General features: G+C 43.8%; 1 protein-coding gene across 1 annotated transcript in view; it reads right to left on the reverse strand.

Moving 5' to 3' along the window:
- LOC136009073 (collagen alpha-1(XXII) chain-like) overlaps nucleotides 1–26,444 on the reverse strand; it is a 77,453-nt gene that overhangs the window by 30,072 nt on the left and 20,937 nt on the right. The window contains exons 2-3 of the mRNA XM_065669162.1: nucleotides 19,580–19,744; nucleotides 14,352–14,918 (exon numbers count right to left, since the gene is read on the reverse strand). Of these exons, the coding sequence (XP_065525234.1) occupies nucleotides 14,352–14,918; nucleotides 19,580–19,676 (664 nt within the window). The 5' untranslated portion in view covers nucleotides 19,677–19,744. The remainder of the gene's footprint in view (nucleotides 1–14,351; nucleotides 14,919–19,579; nucleotides 19,745–26,444) is intronic.

The raw sequence follows: 26,444 nt of genomic DNA on the forward strand, positions 1-26,444 counted from the left end.
CAACAGTGCTGAAAGACTAAGCTCACCATTGTCATGGGGGGTTTCACAGAATCACAGAATCACAGAATCCCAAGGGTTGGAAGGGACCTAAAAAGATCATCTAGTCCAACCCCCCTGCAAGAGCAGGGTAACCTACAGTACATCACACAGGAACTTGTCCAGGCGGGCCTTGAATATCTCCAGTGTAGGAGACTCCACAACCCCCCTGGGCAGCCTGTTCCAGTGCTCTGTCACTCTTACAGTAAAGAAGTTCTTCCTGATGTTAACGTGGAACTTCCTATGCTCCAGTTTACACCCATTGCCCCTTGTCCTATCACTGGATATCACTGAAAAAAGCCTAGCTCCATCATCCTGACACCTACCCTTCACATATTTGTAAACATTGATGAGGTCACCCCTCAGTCTCCTCTTCTCCAAGCTAAAGAGACCCAGCTCCCTCAGCCTCTCCTCATAAGGGAGATGTTCCACTCCCTTAATCATCTTTGTGGCTCTGCGCTGGACTCCTTCAAGCAATTCCCTGTCCTTCTTGAACAGAGGGGCCCAGAACTGGACGCAATATTCCAGATGCGGCCTCACCAAGGCTGAGTAGAGGGGGAGGAGAACCTCTCTTGACCTACTAACCACTCCCTTTCTAATGCACCCTAAGATGCCATTTGCCTTCTTGGCCACAAGAGCACATTGCTGGCTCATGGTCATCCTCCTATCCACCAGGACCCCCAGGTCCCTTTCCCCTTCACTACTTTCCAGCAGGTCAACCCCCAACCTGTACTGGTACATGGGGTTGTTCTTCCCCAGATGCAAGACTCTACACTTGCCCTTGTTAAATTTCATCAAGTTTCTCCCCGCCCAACTCTCCAGCCTGTCCAGGTCTCGCTGAACGGCAGCACAGTCCTCTGGTGTGTCAGCCACTCCTCCCAGTTTTGTGTCATCAGCAAACTTGCTGAGGGTGCACTCAGTTCCCTCATCCAGGTCATTGATGAAAATATTAAACAGCACCGGTCCCAGCACCGACCCCTGAGGAACTCCACTAGTCACAGACCTCCAGCTAGATTCTGCGCCATTGACCACAACTCTCTGCCTTCTTCCTTTCAACCAGTTCTCGATCCACCTCACTACTTGATCGTCAAGCCCACACTTCCTCAGCTTATCTATGAGGATGCTGTGGGAGACAGTATCAAATGCCTTACTGAAATCAAGAAAAACCACATCTACCGCTCTACCATCATCCCTCCACCTAGTCACTTCCTCATAGAAGGCTATAAGGTTGGTCATACATGACTTCCCCCTCATAAAACCATGTTGGCTGTTCTTAATGACCCCCTCATCCTTGATATGCCTAGTGATGGAGTCAAGAATAAGTTGTTCCATCATCTTTCCAGGGATGGAGGTAAGGCTGACCGGTCTATAATTACCCGGGTCCTCCTTCTTGCCCTTCTTATAGATTGGTGTGACCTTTGCCATCCGCCAATCCTCAGGCACCTCGCCCATTTCCCACGACTTACCAAAGATGATGGAAAGTGGCCTAGCAATGACCTCCGCCAGCTCCCTCAGCACCCGTGGGTGCATTCCATCCGGACCCATCGATTTACAGATGTCCAGTTTGCATAGCTGATCCCTAACCCAATCCTCATCTACCAAAGCAAACTCCTCCTTTGTCCTGACTCCTTCTGGGGCTATAGAAATCCGAGGCCCTCGGGGAGAGTCTGCAGGAGTAAAGACAGAGGCAAAGAAGGCATTCAGCACCTCTGCCTTCTTTATATCCTCTGTCTCCAGGGTACCCACTTCGTTCAGCAGTGGGCCTATATTGCCTCTTGTTTTAGTTTTATTTGCTATGTATTTGAAGAAGCCCTTTCTATTGTCTTTAACCCGACTAGCAAGATTGAGTTCCAAGGAGGCCTTAGCTGTCCTAATTGCCTCCCTACATCCTCTAACAACTGTCCTATATTCCTCCCAAGCGGCCAGCCCCTCCTTCCATAATCCATAGATTCTCCTTTTCCACTTGAGTTTGCCCAGCAGCTCCTTGTTTAACCATGCCGGTCTCCTAGATCCCTTACTTGACTTCCTACTCATTGGGACGCTCCGATCCTGAGCTTGGAAGAAGCGGTCCTTGAATGCTAACCAACTATCTTGAGCCCCTTTACCGCCTAGTACACTTTCCCATGAGACTTCCCTTAGCAGTTGACTGAAGAGGCCAAAGTTGGCCCTTCGGAAATCCAGAACTGTGGCTTTGCTAGGTATTCTATTCCTCCCACACAGGATCCTAAACTCCACCATCTCATGGTCACTGCAGCCAAGGCTGCCATTGACCGTCACCACTTCGACCAAACCCTCCTTGTTGGCGAGTACTAAATCTAGCAGCGCTGCTCCCCTAGTTGGTACGTCCACCATTTGCATTAAGAAATTATCATCAATGCACTCGAGGAACCTCCTAGACTGTGAATGACTGGCTGTGTGAGTCTTCCAGCAAATATCGGGGTAATTAAAGTCCCCCACGACGACTAAGGCATGTAGTCGCGAGGCTACTTCCAGTTGCCTGTAGAAAGCCTCATCAACTCCTTCGTGCTGATCAGGAGGTCTGTAATAGACCCCCACAACTGTATCACCCGTGCCAGTCAGCCCCTTGATTCGTACCCACAGACATTCCACTTGCTCCTCATCCGACCCCGGACAGAACTCAATACATTCTAGTTGCTCTCTCACGTAAAGAGCAACTCCACCACCTCGCTTCGCTGACCTATCTTTCCTAAAAAGGACATAGCCATCCATGACCACATTCCAGTCATGTGAACTGTCCCACCATGTCTCTGTAATCGCCACTAGATCATAACCTTTAGCCCGCACACAGACTTCTAACTCCTCCTGTTTATTCCCCATGCTGCGTGCATTGGTGTACAGGCATTTCAGGGAGCCAGTCCTAGTACTCTTTTTCCCCTGCGGGACAGGGTCTAAAGAGCTATCCTTTCCCACAAGTGAAACAAGAGATTGATAGTCCTCCTTAGCCCGCCATCCTTCAATCCCTAGCATGTTCCTCTTGGGCTTGTCCCCAACAGGCCCAGTTAAATCCCCTCCCCCCTTCCTAACTAGTTTAAAGCCCTGTCAATAAGCCCTGCTAACTCCTGCCCCAAAACCCTTTTTTTTCTCTGGGACTGGTGTATCCCGCCTGTCACCAGCAGAAATACTGGGAGCTACAGGGTTCAGGAAAACCACTGGGCTTCAGGAAAACTATAATATGCCATGATGGAACCTTTAAGGCATTGCATGGGGTTTTTCATGTTCAAACATGACAAACATTCATACTCCTCTATTATTTGCAGTAAATTCTACCAGCTCCACCAGCAGAACTGAGACTAGATCTCCACAGCACCTTTCCAGACTTGGTTTTCCCTATCCAAAATAGAAGTACATCCCCAAATCATGGGACCGCACAGGAAATCTAGTTTACAGGGGAGCCTAACCAGACCAGGTGATGGTCTAGCTCCATTTATAGCCTGTGCTGAAAGATACCATTGATTTTCAACGCAAGTCACATAAAGCACAGGGAGGTGGGAAAGGCAGGCCTAAATCACTCTGTAAGTGGTGTCATTCCAATGTAAAGTCAGTTTGGAGGCTGTTAATGACAGAGGCAGAAAGCCCTGACTGCACAAGAGCTGCTGAGGTTTGAAACAGTTTAGCTTTCTGAAGCACACATGGCAAGGGTTTTTTCCTTATCTCTATTATTCTTGGATACACAAGCCTGTAACTAAGCCCGATACTGCCAAGGGTTTTTGGTGCTTTGCCCTAGTCTCTTATTAAGCATCTACCCAGCCTCAGAAGTTATTCTTTCTACTGAGCACTCTCTATCAGCCTATCAGAAAGCAAACACCAAGACAGTGCTGCCCCAAGGATGAGTCCTTTCTGTTATCCCATCACTTGGACCCCACCAGAGCAGACAGAAAGCCTCTGCCTGATTGCAGCTGGATACATGTTGGGCTCCACAGCCTAATTTTGAATGTGCTGAGCACCCACAGCTCGTGCAAAATCAATGAGGGCTGCAGGCGGTGTTGAAAAACAACCTACTAACAATTTTCAGCACATGACAATGTGTTCCAGCTTTCTGCCTGTTCCTATTTCTGTATTTCTCTCTCATCCCTAAGTTATTTAGAAATTGCTCCCATAGTCACCATATTTTTCCTCTTTTTGTTCTCTAAATGGCACATTACTTTTTTGTAAGATGTAATTTCTCCTGCCACTGAGACCCATACTTTTCCTGCCTTTCTCAATGTTTCTTTCTAATGTCTGAATCTTCCTTTTAGTTGCCATGAGTCTAATCTTCTTCCTGCCTTTAGAATTAGCTTTGCTGTATATCAAACACTGTTCTTAGAGATTCCTTCTCTGAAATGCAAGAAAAACTATAACAAGCTAGGATGATGTTATGATTCAGTTAGATTCTGTGATTTTGGACAAGACATTGTTGACAGTTGAGATTCATTGCTATATGTAAAGTGATTGTCAATGTTTTGTGATGTTACTGTTTGTGTGTAACTGCTAAAGTAAAATTAGAGATAAGAAAGGCAAGTGCAGAAGGGTTAATTACTCTCATTTTATCATATATCTACCTTCAGAGCCCCTTACTAAGGTTCCCAGCAGTCTGTATGAAGCCGCAGGTTTGGAACAAACTTCTTTGCTCAGCTGTATCAAAGAAGAGTGGAAGTAACACTGTTTTCTGCCACAGATTTGTTTGGACGACTTGGATTCATATCCTTACTCCCTCAGCAAAAAGGAGAAATTGTGCCACAGCTGCTGAAAGGCTGAATTTCTTCCTCACCCAAAGGCAACACGTAAGACATCGCTTTTTCCAATGTACAAGGGAAGAAAAATACATTGATAAATCACTTTCCAAAGTTATAACAGAGCTAACATCCATTCCAAGGAAGAGAAGCTGCTTGGTTACGGGTCACACAAATACCAAAGTGCTGCCTGGAGACACTGACAGTCTGTGTCTAAGTGAAGGTGATGGTCAGCTTGGTCATCCCACCTAACAACATCAACAAAGATGCTATATGCCAGACAGTGTGTGTATTCAAGGAAGGATAGCTCTGTCATTACAGCTACACCTCAAACAGCCAGAAGCTAAGTCAGTAGTAAAGCAGCAATAATTATGCATACTGAGGAGCCTATTTAAGGAACATGGAACAGAACCATGAAGGAATCCATCTGCAGCGGGGTATTTTTGTTGAACAGGCCATTTATTTGAGGCAAGCAAGCTGTGCTGAAGCCTAGAAGTAGGGTTTGAATGGGAAGAACCTGACCAGCCACCTACTTTGTACACACTTAAACCAGAGGATACCACAGCACAAGCACACATTTACAGTGGGAACACATGGAGGATTCTCCTCAGCTTTCTGAACTGCTTAGCTAATGTTAATCAAGCTGATATGAACTGGCACTGTATCAAAGGATGCAATCCAGATCTTCCTCACACTTCTTATGTGTGTTCTCACCTTGTGCCAGTTCCTCCCCTGGGACAGCAAATGGCCATGTGGCTGCATGATGAACTAAATCTGAAAAAAAACTTGTCTGGGAAAGAAAACAAGAATATTCAGTGGCTCCCTGCTGTAGTTCATGGAGGGGCCACATAAATGCTTGTGCTGGCAGATGGGAGAAGGAATTTAGGAAGAATAAGACTTTCTTTTTTAGCAGTGGGGCTGGCTTTAACTGGGCATAAACCAGCACTGTTGCTAAGCTCAGAATAAACCTATTCATTTCAAAGTCCAAGCAAAATAGGAAGTTATTTAGAATCATAGAACTGTTAAGCTTGGAGAAGACGTTTAAAATCATCACATCCAACTATTAACCTGGTGCTGCCATGTCCACCACTAAACCATGTCTATGAGCATCATGTCTACACATATTTGAAATGCCTCCAAGGATAGTGACCACTTCCCTAGGCAGCCTGCTCCAATCCTTTCAGGAAAGATATTGTTTTTAATGTCCAATCTAAACCTCCCCTAGCTCAGCTTGAGGCCGTTTCCTCTTGTCCTGTCACTTGTTACTTGGGAGAAGAGACCAACCCCACCTCACCACAACCTCCTTTCAGGCAGTTTTAGAGAGTGATAAGGTCCCCCCGAGACTTCTCTTCTCCAGACTAAACCCCCCCGGTTACCTGAGCCGCTCCCCATCACACGTGTGCTCCAGGCCCTGCACCAGCTCCATTGCCCTCCTTTGGACACACAGAATTTAAATTATATGGAGGTTACACAGTGGCAGGACAGAACTGTATCCATAATCCAGGAAAACAGTCACATCTACATCATCTCTGGAGGAACATAGGACCAACCAGCAGCCACTGCACACTCCCTAAGCAAAAAGTTCTCTCTCTGCCAGACACCACGGAGCCAGCTTGCTCTAAGCTGGTGGTGACCCGACCAAGTAGAAAATCAGGTCTGAGAGAGTCAAGCATTAGATTTTAAAACATAAAGTGTTGCAAGAGAAAACGAGTATCTTTGCTGTGCTTCCTGGAGCCATAGTCCAAGGTACCAGGTTATTCTTCAACAAGCCAGTGGCAGAAGAAAGCTGTGTAATGTCATTATCACTATGCTCATCAAACACTTTTATCTCCTCCTAGCATATCATCCATGAAAAGTAGATCTTTCTTTTTCATCTCTTTGAAAAGAAAAATGGGTGTAAAATCCCATCACATGCCTCTAGTACCTTTGCAGGAAACCGCAGTTAGCCAGAAAATGTGGTGATGAAAGGGTGTGTAATCCTGTCATCTGTGACATGAGAGATTGCTAGTGTTGGAGATGCTACAGAGAAAGCCACCACTGCAGCTGCGGGAGAAGAGCATCAAGAAACAAGAGGGGATATCAGAGGCAATAAGCTGGGTCACTGCTTAGCAGCAGCTTTTAAAACAGCAGCAGTTGTCTGGTAAGCTTTGAACAGACTTCCCAAAATATCTGGAAGCGACTAGATTTTCAAGTGAGGATCAAAATGTAGTAGCTGCACTTAGTCTGGACATAGGCTTAAGCAGCCAAATGTGGAACATCCTACTAAGAATGCTGCCTTTGTGATGCAAATGTGATGTAAACATGAGCTACAAGTTATTACTCAAACCCATGGCAGGGCAGCTGGAACTAGGTCCTTTCCAAACCTAGCCCTTCTATGATAATTCTATGATGATGAACACTTTTAACTTTCTCCGCATTCAGCATGGAGGTTGACACCAAACAACAGAGTTTTCCAACTAAATGCACTTATGGCATGTACGAAGTCCTGCCACAGACAAGAAGCTATGTGCACATTTGTAAGAGGTCTCTACAAACCATTGCAACAATGAAAAAGAACTCCTGTAGTAATACAAAGCAAGACTCGGTACTACTGTTGAGCTGCTTTTGAAGAGACCAGATAAAGTCATAATCCAACTATGAAAGCAAAACCAGCCTACAGTTCCCCAAGTCCACGAGTTCCACTCAACAAACTAAAAGAATTAAAACTACCACTACAACTGTGTTCATTAAAATCCATTAGGATTCTCAGTCCTGCCAGCTTGTTGAGTTCTATCTCCTTTCTTACCGCATGATGTCTAGTGCAAAGCTACCTAGAAATTAATGCTTTCACAGTGAAACGTTAGGGCTCAAGAGGAAGTATAAAACAGAGGTCAACTGTTAGGTGCTGATGCATTCCAATGTTTCAGTACTCATGTGAGATTTGACTATAATGATAAGTCTTTTAGGAACTACCAGTCAAGATATGCCAATTCAGATGCCTACCCTTTGTTATGGTCTCTGTGCACGAGATATTTTTAACATTGAAGGCAAGATAAAAACAGCTTGCTGTTCTTCTGTGAACATACCATGACCCTGACCAAAGCTGACTTCAAAAAGCTTTCAGATTCCTACCTAAAATGGTTTTCAAGGTGTTGCTGGAAGCCCTTTTGCATCAGAAACAGAACAGTGGTAGCATAAGACTTGTATTTTATGCACTGCATATAAAACACAAAGTCTACAAAGACATGTACAAACAAAAATAAATGTTATGAATCTTGTGACTCCTTTTGCTATTATATCATAGAATAGTTAGGGTTGGAAAGGACCTTAAGATCATCTAGTTCCAGCCCCCCTGCCATGGGCAGAGACGCCTCACACTAAACCATGTCACCCAAGGCTCTGTCCAACCTGGCCTTGAACACTGCCAGGGATGGAGCATTCACAGCTTGGGCACCCCATCTCAGTGCCTCACCATCCTTACAGTAAAGAACTTCTTCCTTATATCCAATCTAAGCTTCCCTTGTTTAAGTTTGAACCCATTCCCCCTTGTCCTGTCACTACAGTCCCCAGCATACTTATAGCCCCTCTTCAGATACTGGAACACTGCTCTGAGGTCTCAACGCAGCTTTTCTTCTCCAGGTTGAACAGCCCCAACTTTCTCAGCCTGTCTTCATACGGGAGGTGCTCCAGTCCCCTGATCATCCTTGTGGCCCTCCTCTGGACTTGTTCCAGCAGTTCCATGTCCTTTTTATGTTGAGGACACCAGAACTGTGCACAATACTCCAAGTGAGGTCTCACAAGAGAAGAATAGAGGGGCAGGATCGCCTCAGTAGAGGGGCAGGATCATCTCACTATCACAGGCCTCACTATACCATTGGTACCAGCCAGTCAATGAAACATTTTGTCTTCATGCCTTTGTGTTTGCAGAGCATTTGAGATTTATATGATGAGAGAATCCTTTGGTCTTCGCACACTCAGAATCACAGAATCATAGAATGCTTTGTGTTGGAAGGGACCTTAAAGCTCACCCAGTTCCAACCCCCTGCCACAGGCAGGGACACTGTCCACTAGAGGAAGGTGCTCCAAGCCCCCTCCAACCTGTCCTTGAACACTGCCATGGATGGGGCAGCCACAGCTTCTCTGGGCAACATATTGCACTTGCAGAGGAACTCGTTATGTCAGGGAGCTAACCAAGCTCACAGATAGCTAAAAACTGATTGTAGAAAGGGCTGTGTTATACATGAAAGTCACTACTGGACATAGACCAATGCTGAGTGTAACGCTTCTGTAGTACTTCCTTAGAAAACATCTGCTTGTGTTTCTCCTATTACTAGCTGTATTAAAAAAAATCCACCCAAATCTTAGAAGAGGCTCTACCTTTAAAGCCAAATTTATTTTCAAGTTGTGAAATCTGATGTTTCCAGTAGAGCAGAGGCTCAGTAATTTCACATACATATGCACATGCACATACCTAAGTACTCTGAGGGTCCCAAGTCACAGGCTTCTGCTCTATGGAGCCAGAAAGACTGAGAATGTTTGGGGGGAATGTTTTTCCTCAGCTTTGCAAACTGTATCTTACCACCTGCCTCACTTATGGATAACAGAATAAACCCAAATATCACAGCATCCAAAGCACTGCCATCGTTGCTGTTTAGAAACAATTATCTCTAGGCAGGTATGGGTGTTTTAGGTCACCATTGTAACATCTTCTGCATTGAGGCTTAAATGTCAGTGTTAAACAGTGCTACCAGTTTCAAACCAGGTTGAAAACTCTGTACATGCAGTAACATAAAATCCAGCTTTAAATTAAATCTGAGTTGAAATAAAGCCAAAAAAAAAAAAAAATAGCTCTCTTTGACAAGCATAAAACTACTGTTTACCTGCAAGGAGCAGATGTTGGTGCATTTTTAAATCTACCAACATAGCTGCCTGTTGTTATCTCTACAATACATAAGCAGAGATCTTATTTAGGAAGCATGTAGCATCTCTGGAATTTTTATCAGAATGTATCTCTGTTGCTTCCCTGTGAAAGCATCACCTATTTTTTGCCTGCTAACTATAGTTCAGACTGTAATGGAGATGTTTGGCAAAAATATCTCCCACTGTCACAATGTCCCACTGAGCAGACATGGTATTTTCCAATTCTGCTATGCTTGCTTCCACAAGATCAAATGAGAGCTAAAATGCTATTAATGCACTTAATGACACTGTCCTAGCAATAAATTCAGCCAAATATAGCGAGATGGAATGACTTAGTCTAGGACAGACGTCCAGTGAGCCCCAAGATGAGTGATTCTGAACAGCTGTTGGCATGAAATGCAGCATTTACAACAGTTCAGGGCTCCACATCTCAGCACTATAAGGACTGGAAGACTCATCACTGCTCAGCACAACCAAATACTTCCTACCATTTCCTCTCCTTGATTCATGTGTCTCCCAGGAGCTCTCCAAGGATTATGTCTATTAAAACCCTAGCTTGGCTGTGACAACGTGTGCTTTTGTCTTAGGATGTGCATGAACTGAACAGCAGCTTGGCTTGTGCCCTTGTCACGTCCTCCACCCACCTGGTGGTTTGCATGGTCCTGGTTTATGCACAGCTGTCATTAAAACCACAGAGTTAACTACAACAGCTATAAAAGGCTTTACCTTCTAAATACGCATACAGCATAGCCCTTACAGTAAACTCCTTTCCTATTCCTACTGTGTTAACATGAAGAGGCACATGCACTTGGTGCTGTTCTGCACCAGCTCTCTCTCACCTCCCAGAACAGTTCCACCTCACATATTCAGATAACAAAGAAGTTATCTGACCTCTAAATTAATACTTCTGCTGATCCCATCCTCTATTTCAGTAGCCAGCTTCAGTGACAGCAAGAATTTCTTGTTTGTTTACACCTGAACTAAACATCATGCCTATTAAAAACATTTTGCATGCAAAACAGTGGATTAAAAAAGTAAATAATAAAATTAATAATAAATTAATTATATTAAGTATGTCAAATAAATTAAGTATGTTGAGAATGATTCTGCCAAAGAGCCATTTCCTTGCTTTAAATCTAGGAAGAAAAGATGCATAATTATTTTCCAAGCGAAAAAAATGAGGTACAGAGGAATAAACTATTTTTGATATCCAGTGAAACCAGAACAAAACTGGGCTCTAATTGCAGCAAGAGTGATTGAGGCCAGATGCTGAGAAGAAGAAGACTCCCATACAGGCGGGAATGAAGTAACTAGGGATGTTGGACCATACCATCAGAGCCCTTGGATCAGAAGAACACCCCCCAGGAATAGCTACAGCAAACCTTCTATAACTGCTTTTGCTGAGGAATCCAGTCCATTGAACCTGTGTTTGCTGCCTTAGTTGATAATTCCTCTTTCTGCCCTGCATCCATTTATAAAATCCACCTGCATGCACTGTGCTCCATATACCTGAATACTCAATTCCCCTTGTCACTGTTAATGTCCTTACATCTCTGCCTAAGTGATCTCTATATGTGCGTGTTTGTCTGCTTGCTATTTGTTCAGCTAATTCCCTTCTCTCTTCTCCACTCTTCTTCATTTGTTACTAATGTTCCTTGATGGCTGTCTGATTCCCTTTGTCCTTACACTGAAACCAATCCATTTAGCAGTCTCATATTAGGCAAGGTTTTAGTAGCAGGAAGGATACAGAAGTGGCTTCTGTGAGAAGATGCCAGAAGCCCCATGTCTGACAGAGCCAATTCCAGCCAGCTCCAAGATGGACTCACCACTGGCCAATGCCAAGCCCACCAGTGACGGTGGTAGTGCTTCTGAGATAGCAGATGTAAGACGGGGATAAAAGCCTGCTGCACAACAGCAGCCAGAGAGATGAGTGAAGGTATGTGACTCCGTGGGAAGCCCGCACTGGAGCAAGGGATGCCCAAAGGAGCCTGTGACCCTATAGGAAGCCCACACTGAAGCAGGCTCCTGGCAGGACCTGTGCCTCCATGGAGAGAGCAGCCCACAGTGGAGCAGGTTTGCTGCAGGACTTGTGACCCCGTGAGGGACCCACACTGGAGCTGCTGGCCACACTCTTCCCAATGCACCCCAGGATACTCTTGTCCCTCTTGGCCACAAGGGCACATAGACGGCTCATGGTCAACTTGTCATCTACCAATACTCCCAGGTCCTTCCCAGCTAAACTGCTCTCCAGTAGGTCAGCTGCCAACCTGTAGTGATACATGGGGTTCTTCCTCCCCAGCTGCAGTATCTTATGTTTATGCCTACTTGGTTTAGTCACTCTTTAAGAAGCATACATAAGCCCAGAACATTATGTTAACACTTATTTTCTTGCACATGAAGGTTGCAGAGAGCAGTAAAAGAGCTTCACAACACCACCTACAAGGCCTGGATTTTTCCAGCTTCTCCAATAAGCTGCTACAAGGCAGCTTATTGTCACCTCACAGTAACACATCTTGCCAGCCTACAGATCTGGTCATTGTGGCACGGCCATGTGTTACAGCATCACAAAGGGAGCAGCCATTGTTTTTCAAGTTCAGACCTAGGAACCAGAGGGGTGTCTCATGATGTTCACCCAAAGAACTCACAGTAAGCACAACACATGCTGCTAAAGGCAGGAAAACCAGGTAGCTCTTATGTAGTCACTAACAAGAGAGTGGTTTATCAGTGATTGAAGGAGAAATGGCTATGTGACTGCTGCTCCCATCAAAGTGCTGGGAGATACCAGCCATAACGCCATCACAGTCCTCTTCACCAAGTGACTGGAAAGTCAAAGTTTGTTTCTTCAGTTTGGCTTTCACACAGTATTCTCCATTAAAAGTCATTCAAAACATCACCAAGATTTATATGGATGATAGAGTGCTAAAGAACACCAGGTGTCAGTAGAGTTGGGATGATGAAAGAAAGGCACAAGTAGCCCTCTGCTTCCTAAAGGATCATTGCTGTTTAATATTTTCATCAATGACCTGGATGAGGGAACTGAGTGCACCCTCAGCAAGTTTGCTGATGACACAAAACTGGGAGGAGTGGCTGACACACCAGAGGACTGTGCTGCCATTCAGCGAGACCTGGACAGGCTGGAGAGTTGGGCGGGGAGAAACTGGATGAAATTTAACAAGGGCAAGTGTAGAGTCTTGCATCTGGGGAAGAACAACCCCATGTACCAGTACAGGTTGGGGGGTGACCTGCTGGAAAGTAGTGAAGGGGAAAGGGACCTGGGGGTCCTGGTGGATAGGAGGATGACCATGAGCCAGCAATGTGCTCTTGTGGCCAAGAAGGCAAATGGCATCTTAGGGTGCATTAGAAAGGGAGTGGTTAGTAGGTCAAGAGAGGTTCTCCTCCCCCTCTACTCAGCCTTGGTGAGGCCGCATCTGGAATATTGCGTCCAGTTCTGGGCCCCTCTGTTCAAGAAGGACAGGGAATTGCTTGAAGGAGTCCAGCGCAGAGCCACAAAGATGATTAAGGGAGTGGAACATCTCCCTTATGAGGAGAGGCTGAGGGAGCTGGGTCTCTTTAGCTTGGAGAAGAGGAGACTGAGGGGTGACCTCATCAATGTTTACAAATATGTGAAGGGTAGGTGTCAGGATGATGGAGCTAGGCTTTTTTCAGTGATATCCAGTGATAGGACAAGGGGCAATGGGTGTAAACTGGAGCATAGGAAGTTCCACGTTAACATCAGGAAGAACTTCTTTACTGTAAGAGTGACAGAGCACTGGAACAGGCTGCCCAGGGGGGTTGTGGAGTCTCCTACACTGGAGATATTCAAGGCCCGCCTGGACAAGTTCCTGTGTGATGTACTGTAGGTTACCCTGCTCTTGCAGGGGGGTTGGACTAGATGATCTTTTTAGGTCCCTTCCAACCCTTGGGATTCTGTGATTCTGTGATCCTCAGAAGCATTCAGAACATTCTTTCCACAGTACACTGCCAGAACATAAGGGGGGAAAAAAAGGAGTTCCTATACAAAACAAACTGAAATCTGGGTACAAATAAGATTTCACCTTTCATATTCAAGAGTCATAAATATTACAAAGTGGTTGAACTACATCAGAACCAAAAGGGAATTCACTTTTTTCTCTCCAGTTCACTACTAGAAGCTTAGAAGCTGACCTATAGTTAATACATAATATGGGCTACAGTTAATCTATAGTTAATACTGACTTGGGAAGAAGAACCCTAGAAGTGATCACTTCATCACACTCAAGGTAATAAAATGACTCCTTACAGAGTAGAACAGAGTGGAAGACACTAAAATAAAGATTTATCAGCATAGAATTATAAGCATGAATCATAGAATCATAGAATAGCTAGGGTTGGAAAGAACCTTAAGATCATCCAGTTCCAACTCCCCTGCCATGGGCAGGCACACCTCACACTAGACCATGTTGCCCAAGGCTCTGTCCAACCCGGCCTTGAACACTGCCAGGGATGGAGCATTCATTACTTCTTTGGGCAACCTGTTCCAGTTCCTCACCACACTCACGGTAAAGAACTTCTTCCATATAACTAACCTGAACTTCCCCTGTTTTAGTTCAAACCCATGAAATGAAACGATCACAGCTTTTCATACCTATATGCTAACTGAACCTATTACAGTTCTAACTGTGTAGAAGAACCGAGAGCTCTACTTACTTTCACAGAGACGTCTTCTCAGCTTTCCCCGGATTTTATCAATGGCGTTGTAATCAGAGACATGAAACACGTGAGCAGACTTAGGTTCTGAAGCAATCTCATCGAGTTCCTCTTCTAGGGCTTCACCGACACCCACAACAAAGACCCTAATCCCAGCCTGATGGGCTGCACTGGCGGGATCCAAGACATGATCCTGGCTCCTTCCATCAGTCAAAAGGATGGCCACTTTTTTAACAGTTCGATCGCTAAGCCTCCCACCAGCTTCTTTGGAAAAGCTGTAGGTGTTGATGTACCTGAGAGCATCTCCAGTATTGGTGTTACCCCCATAATACTTAATGTTTCGCGCAGCCGCTTTGATTTCTTCACAGGTTCTGTACTTCCCCAGGTCAAACTCTGTGGTCGGACGATCGCTGTATCGTACCACACCGACACGGGTTTTGTCTGGGCCAATCTCAAAAGTTTCCACCAAATTAGACACCCACTGCCGAACTTTCTCAAAATTCTCTTTTCCAACACTGGAGGAGGCATCCAAGAGGAAGACAAGGTCATAGTGAACGTTCTTGCAACCTGTAGGAGCAACAGAAAACATAGCTAAGGGAAGATGAAAGAAGAGTACCAGGCATACCAAATATCCCCTAGGCATGGCTCCCTTGCGAGCAATTTAGAGGAGGCAGCAAACATTCTCCTTATCCTGCAGAGAAAGCGCAGATTCTCAGCCTTTCTTCCTTGTGATTCACCTCATCTGTTTCAGGACATCTACAGATGAGCACACACTTTGCTTTGAAATGCAAACCCATTCTCCTCCTGTGCTACTAACTGCCTCTGCTCAGTCTTTCTCCTACACCATCTGCATGCATATGAAGTTATTTTTCTCAAACTTCATTGCAGTGCCTTTGCTCAGGCCATGCTCTGCTGGCAGATCAAGAGACCTGCCCTGACCTAGCCTATGTCAATCATGACCTTGAGTAGCAAAGCTCTCATGCTCCCTCTTCCATTAACATGATGATTTATTTATGCTTAGGTAGAAGCAGTTCTTTTGCTCAGCATGATATGTTGGTGAAGCAAGTTTATAACAAGATTATCTTGATTTTGAGGCTCTCTGCCATTGATGGTTGACTAAAGGATGATTCACTGAATACTGGGATGGCTTCCTTGACAACAAAGGACAGCTGCTTCGTAAGGAAAAAGTTCACTTATCCCCACAACCACTTTTTTGCCTCCAGCCATGATATATTTGTAATCTGAGGCCTGTGTAATCCAAAAGGCAAATCTATTCTAATTGCAGCTTGCTTACCCTATGAAGTCAGACTGGTCATATATTTGTCAGCTTCTTGCCAAGAAAGTACATCTCCCAGGAGATGTTTTCTAGCTGTTTCTGAAGCTAGGAGGCTGTAGATTTATAAATGTCCCATAGATGTCAAAGATTTATCAACATAATGCCCCAACTGGACAAAATACATATATATGTATTAGTTTCTTTAATTCACTATTATAGACCATAGTGCCTAACAAATTATGAGTTTCAAGCTTGAAAAAAGTTGCTCTACAAAATCAATTTCTCTGTGGTCACAAGCACCAACATTTGATTCTCCAGTAGTGCTTGTCTTGCAGTTTAACCACTTCTTTGAAAAGCAGTTTGATAATTTGACCAATTATATGTAAGCCAAAGCACATATAACAGGGTACAAGACAGACAGCTAGTCCATACCAGTGCCTGTGCCACTTAGTTTCTAACAGAGTAACAGGCTTTCCTATGATCAACTGAACTGGAGGTGTTCTATCTGGCCCTTAAGATGTTGGCAATTACTTTTAAATCCTACTGCTTTAGCAGGACCTTAGCTGGTAATCCACATCTACCCACACCCACTGAGAGTAGATCTTTATGTTCATTCCTATTTCATTACAAAATCCTGATTCTCCCAACTATTCCCACTACAACCATGTTAACCTCCTCTGGGCTCTGACCAAGCTCCCTTTCTTGGTCAGACCATTTGTGAGGATACATAACTTCAGCATATACCCACCAAGGGCAGTTTAGCTCTCCATACATTAAAAAGTGGCATTCCCATTGTAGAGTTTGCATGTTTTCACTCACATCAGACTAGTTCCATCCAGGTCCCAGTAACTAAATGCCCATCAATGACTAAGACCCATTAATAATGAAGTGCACCTTCCACTGCAGTTTCATCAGAAATCAAGTCAGTACTGCTCCATGCTATGAACAAAGTGGAGATGCTTGAAAGTTTCACTGTGAAAGCTTGAAATCCTTTCCTGATGGCCCTGAGAGTAAACCCCTTCTCCAGCCCATGGCTCCCTGACTTCGGGTGGGCTCCTCAGAAAGCTCTGGTGGAAGTATTCAGGAAAGACCTGTCTCTTCTTCCTCTGGAAGCTGCTTTTAAGTCCTGAAGCATGGACTGACCACCTGGCTTAACCTCAGACCTGCCTCACCTTTATGGGTTTACCTGGAGCAAGGCTGACTCTGGATGTTGTCCTTGGACCTGATCTGGACCCTGACTCATGCTCCTGGCTTGGTCTTGGACCTGCTTCACCACTATGAACTTGCCTGGTATTTGGATTGCCAGTTGAGCCTGGCTGCCATTCCCCAGCCTTCCCTGCTCCCTGGCTGGAAGTAGTGGGACAGGCTGTGACTGTTGAGACCCTGACCAAATCTGACCTAAGGGTTCATGCATCAGCACTGGTGGTTTTGATCCTGCTGGGGCTGTGCACTCACCCTGAAGAGGACAGGAATCCTGAACATCCCCCTGCACTGGGAAAGAGTGTGGGTATCTCAGCTACATGAAGATTATTTGCCTTCAGATAAGAGTATAAGCATTATAGGTCAGCATAACACTGTAGGTCAGTGCTCATGGTATGCACGGTGGCTGTGAGAGTGGTGGAATATGCACCCTGTGTATTGCAGGTGATGGTGAAAAATGAGCATCACTGTTGTTGTGTTAACTTCTGTAGCAGAGTACATCCCAGGTGCTGCATAGGTGCCTATGGGAAAAGCCTAACCATATGGGATTGGGATCCCATTGATAACAATCTGGGGAAGAGAACTGTAAAGGTAAAAGTGAGAAAACTCATGGGTTGAGATAAGAAAAGATTAAGAATCAAAATATTATTATAATAATGACAATAGTAGTTATAATAAAGAAAGAAGAATAAAGATGAAAAAGAATAAAAAAGGAAAAAATAAAAGAAGAAAGGAAGGAAGAAGAAAGAAGAAAGAGGAAAGAAGAAGGAAAAAAGAAGTGTAGTTTTGTTTGATTTTGTCAGAATATAAAACAGGATCTACATAGAACAGAGAACAGTAAAAGATAAGCAAGAAATATCCACTTCCCCCCCCCCAAAAAAAAAAATCACGATTACATTAAACTATTCTGTCTGCAAAAATATTAGGTGAGGCTAACTAAAGAACATAAAGGGTTGAGTATAAAACCCACAAGGCACAGACCTTCCTTCATTTTAACGACTCTCAGCAGGTGAGATGACTGCAATTTAGAAAGGAACAGAACAGGCAGAATGAATCCTGAGTTCAAGGGTGATGAGCCTTAGAACAAGGAGGGGGTGAAGGTTTAAAAATTATGCCTATTTCAGGCAGTATTGCAGGGAAGAAAAAGATGGTCTTTCAGGATCATTTTCTTAGAGTCAGAGCCTCTTTGCTCGCAGACCTGATGGCAGTGAGATGAAATGCTGCAGAAAAGCTTTTAGTAAATACTAATCTGCATTTTCAGCACGGTAATGTCCACTGCTGGACAAAATTGATTGTTTTCCAAGAATGCTATAATGATATTGTTTACTGGCAGAATCAGTTCCTGCTAAGGGAACATGGGAGATAATTCATAGAAAGTGAACTTTCATTTTTGTAATTACAGGAATACTCTCTGGAAGCGTAATTCCAGGAGCTGTGTTCATCCACTCAGACACTGAGTCGACTGCTTTGCAATATTGCTATTAAAAATACTTCACAAACAAGCCAAATACCAAAATTATTTAAAGTAATCACAGAATGAACATGCAAATGGTACTACCATCATTTCATATGACTGATCCACAGGTAGGAAAAAAGATGAGATTTCACTTTGGTTTATTACTAAGTACTTACCCCTACTAAACTTCACCCAAAAAGCCTTATACAGATCATAAAGTAGCTGTTCCTTAGAGTGAGAAAAGTTCTAAAAAAGCCTTTCCTTTCTTATAAATTACCCAAGCGTACAAAATAGCTTTATTCCTAGAAAAAGGGACTGAAAACCTCGACCTCAAAGTAACTTTGGGCTTTTTACACCAGTAAATTGTGGGTCTACAACCATTTTCTGTCTCTGAGATGCAGCATCATTCACAGCCGGACAACTCTTCTTACTACTCAAGAAAAGCCAACATGTCCTTGTCAAGACTGCTGATAGGAACAGTCCTTTAGCTGTATCATCCTCTAATGCGAACCGTTTAGTGGCTTTTTGGGGACAGTGCTCACCAGCACAGGACAAAAGCCATGCCAGGGACTGTGCTAGCAACTATACAGTATCATATAATCATAGAATGGGTTGGGTTGGAAAGGACCTTAAAGCTCCTCCAGTTCCAACCCCCTGCCACAGGCAGGGACACCTTCCACTAGAGCAGGTTGCTCCAAGCCCTGTCCCACCTGGCCTTGAACATTGCCAGGGATGGGCAGCCACAGCTTCTCTGGGCACCCTGTACCAGTGCCTCAGCACCCTCACAGGGAAGAATTTTTCCCTAATGCGTGATCTAAATCTCCCCTCTTTCAGTTTAAGCCATTTCGCCTTATCCTATCACTATGTATGAACATATGAACCAAGGGAGGGTGTGAACAGTGTCCTGGCCCTGTTTAGCAAACTAGGAAAGTCCGAGCCAGATAGAAGATTCACCAACTCTAATGTGACATCCACTGAAGGCAATGGATGAAGTGGTCTCCATACCAGTGTGAGGTACATGAAGCATATCCATAGTAAACCGCGCGCTGCTCTCTGTGCTGTGGGTAGCTGAGCTAACCACTAAGCCTGTGGTAGAAAAGAGACCCTACGTAAATCATAACCTTGATCCCAGAGCTGTCTCCATTCCTAAGGTTTATTTTATGTCTTTTCAGCAGTAAATGTCTTGCTTGGGTTTTTTTTTTTTTTGTTTGTTTTCCTCGTAGCAATAATAGCTCCTCAACCATGTAAAAGGCCCAGCAGCTACTTAGCATGAGCAGTAAGCCAAACAGCACATACCTGCTCTTTGTGCCTCAATTTGCTCCCCGCTGAACATAAATGTGAGAAGAACCAGGAGATGGGGCACACAGCATCTTCCCATCATGGACATCTCCATATCTCCTTTCTCACATTAGCTTGCCTTTTCTCTGTGGTGAGAAGCTCGATAGACATCCAATCCGTAGCCTAGAAAGGGAAATAAACAGCAAACGTTACCTCATAGAAATAAACAGCAGTCACAGTGCAAGTCATGGAGCAACATTTTGGAGAGCTGTCTCTTCTGCCTTCATTTTACTTAACTAGACACAAACTGCTCAGACAAAGAGGCGGGATTTCACCTACTTTCCAAAAGCTATACTCTTTCACTGGCTCTATTCAGCGTGCAGCAGCCTGAATGGAAACAGGAGGGAGATTACCAGATTATTATACTTTAATTGAGCCCACTGCCAAGTACACAATCAATGCACTGGAGTGGAAACTATTCTTGACCTGGCCCTCCCACACATTCATCATTAGGGGATACACAACACAGAGCAGAGATACAAACCACTGCAAATCACACACAACCGGTTGCTGCTTCACCCATTGCTACTTTCAGTCCCACAGCCTGAGAAATGACAACTGCTAAAAATACATGACTGCTTTCATATGCATATTTGTTGCCCTCAATCCTTCTTTATAGGAGTAAACTCAGCAGCTTCAAAACACACCTTTCAACTCTTCAGTTTAAAGAAGTGCAAAAGCTCGGGTGGATGATCTTCAGTTTAAGGTCATTGGTTTGACTTTACCTTGACTGAAACCAGTGGTGGTGTAACAAGGCAGGCAAAGTGGCTGTGCTGTTAAAAGTTTAACTGTGTTTTCTAACACTAGATCGACATTTATAACATTAATTTTATTATTTACTTATTGCTGTTGTTTTACTATTTTTTATCAAATCATAGAATCAAGGTACGGTTTGGGTTGGAAAGGACCTTAAGATCATCTATTTCCAACCCCTGTCACATAATCACTGCAGTTCTATCTACTGTGTACACACACGGGGAAAACAGTTTCCACTCTGTAGCTTTCCAAGGAATCGTTTTGGAAAACTTTCTCCCTGCTCCTGAATCTGCCTTTTCCCCTCAAACACAGATTTCTTCATCCATTTTTAAAGGAATTTCTGTTTCCTCTGTCTGTTAACATGCACATCAGCTTCTCACTGTTGGCAGCTGGGTAAAAGAGCCATGAAGGGAAACTGTATGTTGTAGATCATTGCTGATTACACATTCTAGGATATTTCTGTTCAAAGCAATAGGGTTCTGTGGGAATCACAGACAGAAAGAACGGTGGTGTCAGCATTTGTTCAAAACCAGCCTTGATCAGTCAAATGCTGGGCCTATCTCTACCATGTATCAGAAATAAAGTGTGTGTCATGCTGGGTTAGGAAATAAAAAGGGGGAAATATTATGCAGTTGTTGAGATGAGCTGTAAATCCTTATTCCCAGAACAAAATACAGGCTCCTATTTTTCACAAGTCCATATTGTATGCAGGCAAAGAGAAAAGGAATATATCTAATAAACCCTGCAGCCTTCAAATGAGATTTGAAATGATCTGCCAGCAGCAGAACATAAATGCAAGAAGGAATACTTTAAAGAAGAAAAATCATGCTCACTCAGGTATCATCACCCCCAACTCCAAAGGTGCTGCAGTTTACACCTCAGCCAGAGGGTGTCCCTATGAGACAATGAGGTGCTGAGGTTTGAGCGAGCTGGAAAAGGTTACAGGGCATGAAAATATCACCGTGCCCTGCAGTAATGAAGATTTCCTTTTACACAAGTACATTACTGAAATACCGACCAGGCACCCGCCTGCAGCGGGATCAGGATGAGCATTACTTAAAATAACTATGGGAGCTTCAGCCTGAAGTTTTTCCTCCCGTGTATCTTTTAGGAAACGTTGTTTTCTGGTGCAGGTTAGTAGCAGCAGTGAGAGATGGGAAACCAGATCTGCCATGCGGCACTTCATAGCTGGGTGCTCAAAACAGCTTTTCTCTGTGTCTGGGCTTGCATCACTGTGAAGCTTTATAAATACAGTATTAAAACAGTCTCTGCCAGCTGCTAACCCACATGAGGCCGGGATAAAAGAGGCAGAGCACCAGCCAGTGTCAGTCAGAAGGACGGTGGATGGACAGACAGATGCTGGATCAACAGGCAGGGGATGCAGCTTGACAGGGAGCTCAATGGATGTGGATCACTCGGTACATGTGTGACTTCTGCCCCAGCATTGGGATCTGCCTACTTGGCCAGGTCTGAGAGCTGTGTCCCTAAGGAGTCATTCCTCTCTACTCCACGCCAAAACACTTCAAGAGCTCAATTCTGCACTATGAATGCTGAAAGGTGTCTCAGAACACTCATTTAGGCTAAAAACAGTGGGAAAAAACCCAAATCAAATTATAACATCTGCTTAAAATCTATATTTATAACCTGTGGTGGCTTTCATACACATCCGTGATTCAATATTACTCTTGCATTCAGGCCAAAATACATTATTTTATCTATTTTTATAGCATGAAGAGTTGAAACAAGTCTCTAAACGTGCAGCTACTTTATGTACGGATATATCAGTGAGAGAAAATTGCCCCATTCACATCAAGAGGATTCAAGTCATGGCAAGGCAGTCTTCAGGGGTATTAGAAGAATGGTTGGAGATAAAGCCTTTTTAGTGATGAGTTTTCCACACTCCTTTCTTTCCCACCTCAGCCTGTCACTGAGACTGAGCCCAGTTTGAGATTACAGCAGCTGATCAACACTTCCCCTTCCAGAAGAAAAGGTCGAAAAGGAGCCAAAAGCGGGACGGTGTAGGCTTCAGAGCAATCCAAGAATAAGAACTTCAGTTTAGATGACCCTATTTCCAAATGGCCAACGTGAATTTTTTATTACCATTATTTTTAGTTCAGCCACTCATGTAGGAATAATTTTCTTCGAAGTGGCCTAAGTGAATGTACATCCTTCAAAAATACCTCCTTTTTCCCTTTTATCTCACAAACATCACTTTGGGTTTCCCTTGTGGCACATTCAGACCTGTTAAGTGATACTGCAAAAAGAACTGACAAATTCTATCACGTCTGAGTTTATTACCAAACAGTGGACTCTGTGTCTGAGGCCCTGTTTTTAATAGCTTAATGGGAAAAAAAGAGGTGCATAATTCTGGCTACATGCAAACATGATGTGGGAATGGCATGCAGACTGAGAAGCATGCTGGTAAATGTTGAAGTGAGCTCTCTACATTTAAAATACAGGCATAGTACTAAGCTATTCATACCGACTCACAGCTGAGCAAACAATATGCAGAAGATAGACACAAGCTCTACATAACCTTCAGCTTCAGGATAGCTTTTTCAGGGGGGCTGGTATAGAGTTTTAGATCAGTGAGCATCCGTGGTAAAGCCTCTTTAGAATGGTAAGTAAAAGCTTTGGGAAATGAATGCTTATAAAAAGCAGCATTAAAAAGAGTTGAAGGAGAACTGGGTCTTCTCATCTCAAAAGTACTTCAATATTTTGCTCACTGTTGGGCTTCCCTTGCACTTTTAAGGGATGATGCTTTGTCTTCTTGAGCTTTATCTCTTGAGGCTGGGAATAGAGCTTACAATAGGCCTTCCAAGGTATCACATACATATCCAGAAAGGAACCATAAAGCTGGGCTGTATTTCATCATGGGGTTTATTCCTGTTAGAAACAAAGTCAAAGAATATCCTGACATCAATCTATTTAGGAAACTAAACCCCTGTATTTTGCGAATAAGATGCTGGTGTTTTCTATCCTCTTTGTCCTGCCAGAGCCTGATCCTGAAGGGACATACAGTGACTTTGTTCTAACCTTGCTTCTCAGATAAGGTGAAATTCAGACTCTCTATTAGCTGTCACATCACCATAATTCAGGGGACAAGGAAGAAAAACTTCTGTGAAAGAACAGAAGCAAACCTGAAATGGCATCTTGAAATATAAACGAAAAAGAAGGGGCAGGTACAAAGAATGTGGCAGAGAAGAAAACTTCATGGCATTTACAGGACAAGGCATTTAAGCACAAGCACTGAATAGTCCCTATTTCATCCTCTCCAGAGATTGCTCTTCTGTCCTGGTTTGAGAAATGTCACCAACGGCAAAAGCCACGTGAGTCAGAGGTGGAAAAATACAGAATGCTTTCTGTGATCTCTCATCCTTCAGAGTAGGGATTCAGCCACAAATATTAATAAAACCAAACAAAACACAACTGAAGTCAAGGGTAAGATGGGCATTTCTGGAGCGTGATTTAATAAAACTGCTTGTACCTCATGCAAGCAGAAGTTCAAAGACCCTACAGGGACAGTACAAAGTGATTCAAGACTGAATGCAAAAAGCATGTCCAGTTATGGACTTCAGTTTGCTCTTTAACATATCTGAGCTTTTACTTACGTATTGTTAAATAATACACTGAATTGTTCATCTTGCTGTTAAATTCAAGAGGGACTGATGCTATTATTGTGCTTAATTTCATCCATTCGTCTGCTGCCACTGAACATCACCGTATGCCATATAAAAGCTGAAACTATGGTGGCATTCGTAATGTGATATTAAATGGTTTTGGTATGCTCCTCTGAAGAACAGCTTAGCCTGGGGGGGGAAAGACAGTGTCCAATAATACAGCTTTTCACACACATAAAGAGAAGAAAACCAAAACCCTGGACACTAATACATCTGACATAGAGTATACATAGAGTAGCTTGATCGTGCCTCTTCCAACTACTGAACTAAGCAATTTAATTATCTAAATTAATGCTGATACGAGCAGGAAGCCAAACATATAAAAGAGAGATGGGACTTTCTCCCCACCCTGATCAGCTCATGAGGTTGTATATCTTTATTCAGTGCTTTTTAAAGAAATCATCCAATGGCATATCTGGAAGACATGAATCTTCTCAGGCCTGATCCAAAGCCAACTGTAGTTAATGAAAAGAGGGTCATTGATTTTAATGGGCCTTATTTCAAAACCTATGTGAATGACGAAGCAGAAAATTCGCTGTTAACACCAGAGTTGTTCCTGAGGCATTTCGTTCAACTAGAACTGATCCAAAGTGTGCTTAAATCAAGGAGGAGACTATCAGCAGCTCCACAGGACATTGGATGGAGATATTCATGCACCTTGTTAGAGAGCAGCTCACCAACATCTGCTCCAAAGTGCTGGTGAGGCTGCAGTAGCTGGGAATTTCTTCTCTTTTGCAATATTGCATCCCAACTTCTACCCCAATCCATAAAAAAACCAATCAGAGCAGAGAGATGGTTATCATGAATGCCAGACAAAGCGATCTGTCATTTTTATGGGAGATGAAATAGGGTGGTGGGAAAGCTCAGCAGACCATTCAAACCCATTAATTTGCTTGCCTTAGCTGAACTCTATCCCCCCCCCCCCCCCCCCGAAGTACTTGGTGCTGGAACTACCAGGGCCCAGGAATGATTACTATTGCTGCAATTGGAAATAAGTTTGATTGTGTAAGAAATAAAGTTCTTACTGAACAATTAGGAGGGGAAATATAATAAGTAGTTGTTTCCTAAGCGACAGGTACCTGTCCAGGAGACAGACGAAGACAAGAACTGAATGTGGAAAAAGATATCGTACAGAGAAGCGAAACAATAAAGCAGAATAAATCCTCACAGAGGGATTGGATTAACACAGTGCAGGCATTTCCTAATTTCGCTGTGCTCCATTTTACAGCTTAGAAGTGTTTTTTTAACCTCTGTGATGCTACACATGCACACGCAAGGAAACCTGAGAAGAAGGTCAGAATTAGAATTCAGTCACTCCTAACTCACTAACCTATGCTTGGATCATGCATTCCTCAAAATGACCCTTTTACAAATACATCTACCAGAGATGCTTTAAAACAAGCTCTTACTGATTGCCTGCCAAATCACTGCAGTTCTAAAATACCCGAAGTGCTAGACGAGGACTTTGCAATGTATTTTTGCCTGCTGCAGCCATGCAGTGTCTGCAGGCTGAAACCTTGATGCAATACCCCCAAGTATAACTTTTCAGTGATTTGTCCAGAGGAGGTAACTCCAGATTTAAATTGTACTCTTATGTTTCAGGCTTAGAAATCTTTCTACTGACTGGCTAAGTAAGAGAAGCCCAAAGTTAACCTGAGATAACAAGTCTTTATGATAGAACCTCCCAAATCTTGTGGTTAAGGCACTACCAAATCCATACCACCATTCCCAAATTAAGTTCGCTGCTTCTACATGTAGGCTGCACTCACATGGTGGGACCAGTTGTGTGCTATGTGTACCTGCCAGCTCCCTGCTGGGACAAGACATGGATCTCTGTTCTGCTGTGCTCTGGCTGCTGTGCCCAGGAGAACGGATTCCACAAAGTGATCATAGATTTCATGGAACGCTTTGTGCTGGAAGGGACCCTAAAGCTCACCCAGTTCCAACCCCCTGCCACAGGCAGGGACACCTTCCACTAGAGCAGATTGCTCCAAGCCCCCTCCAACCTGGCCTTGAACACTGCCAGGGATGGTGAAGCCACAGCTTCTCTGGGCACCCTGTGCCAGCACCTTGTCACCCTCATAGTGAAGAAATTTCTCCCTAATGTCTAATCTAAGTATCCCCTCTTAACAGCTTCTCCAAGCCTTTTAGACTTGGCCAAATGGCTCAATCAAGTCTTAAGGGAATGCCACAGAGTGCAGCTGTCTCTTGGTCTCCCAACATAACTTACCAGGAGCTAGAAACAAGCTACACCATGCAATGTTTGAGAAACACCCAGCAGTTCTTTGGCATCATCAACCAGTTTGTAAAAGAAAACCCATACTGCACCATATGAACACATGTATTTATTGACCAGTCAAGTGGTAACCCCATCTCACTTCAGCTAC

This window comes from Lathamus discolor, chromosome 2 (genome assembly GCF_037157495.1).
Source record: "Lathamus discolor isolate bLatDis1 chromosome 2, bLatDis1.hap1, whole genome shotgun sequence".
Lineage (NCBI taxonomy): Eukaryota > Metazoa > Chordata > Aves > Psittaciformes > Psittacidae > Lathamus > Lathamus discolor.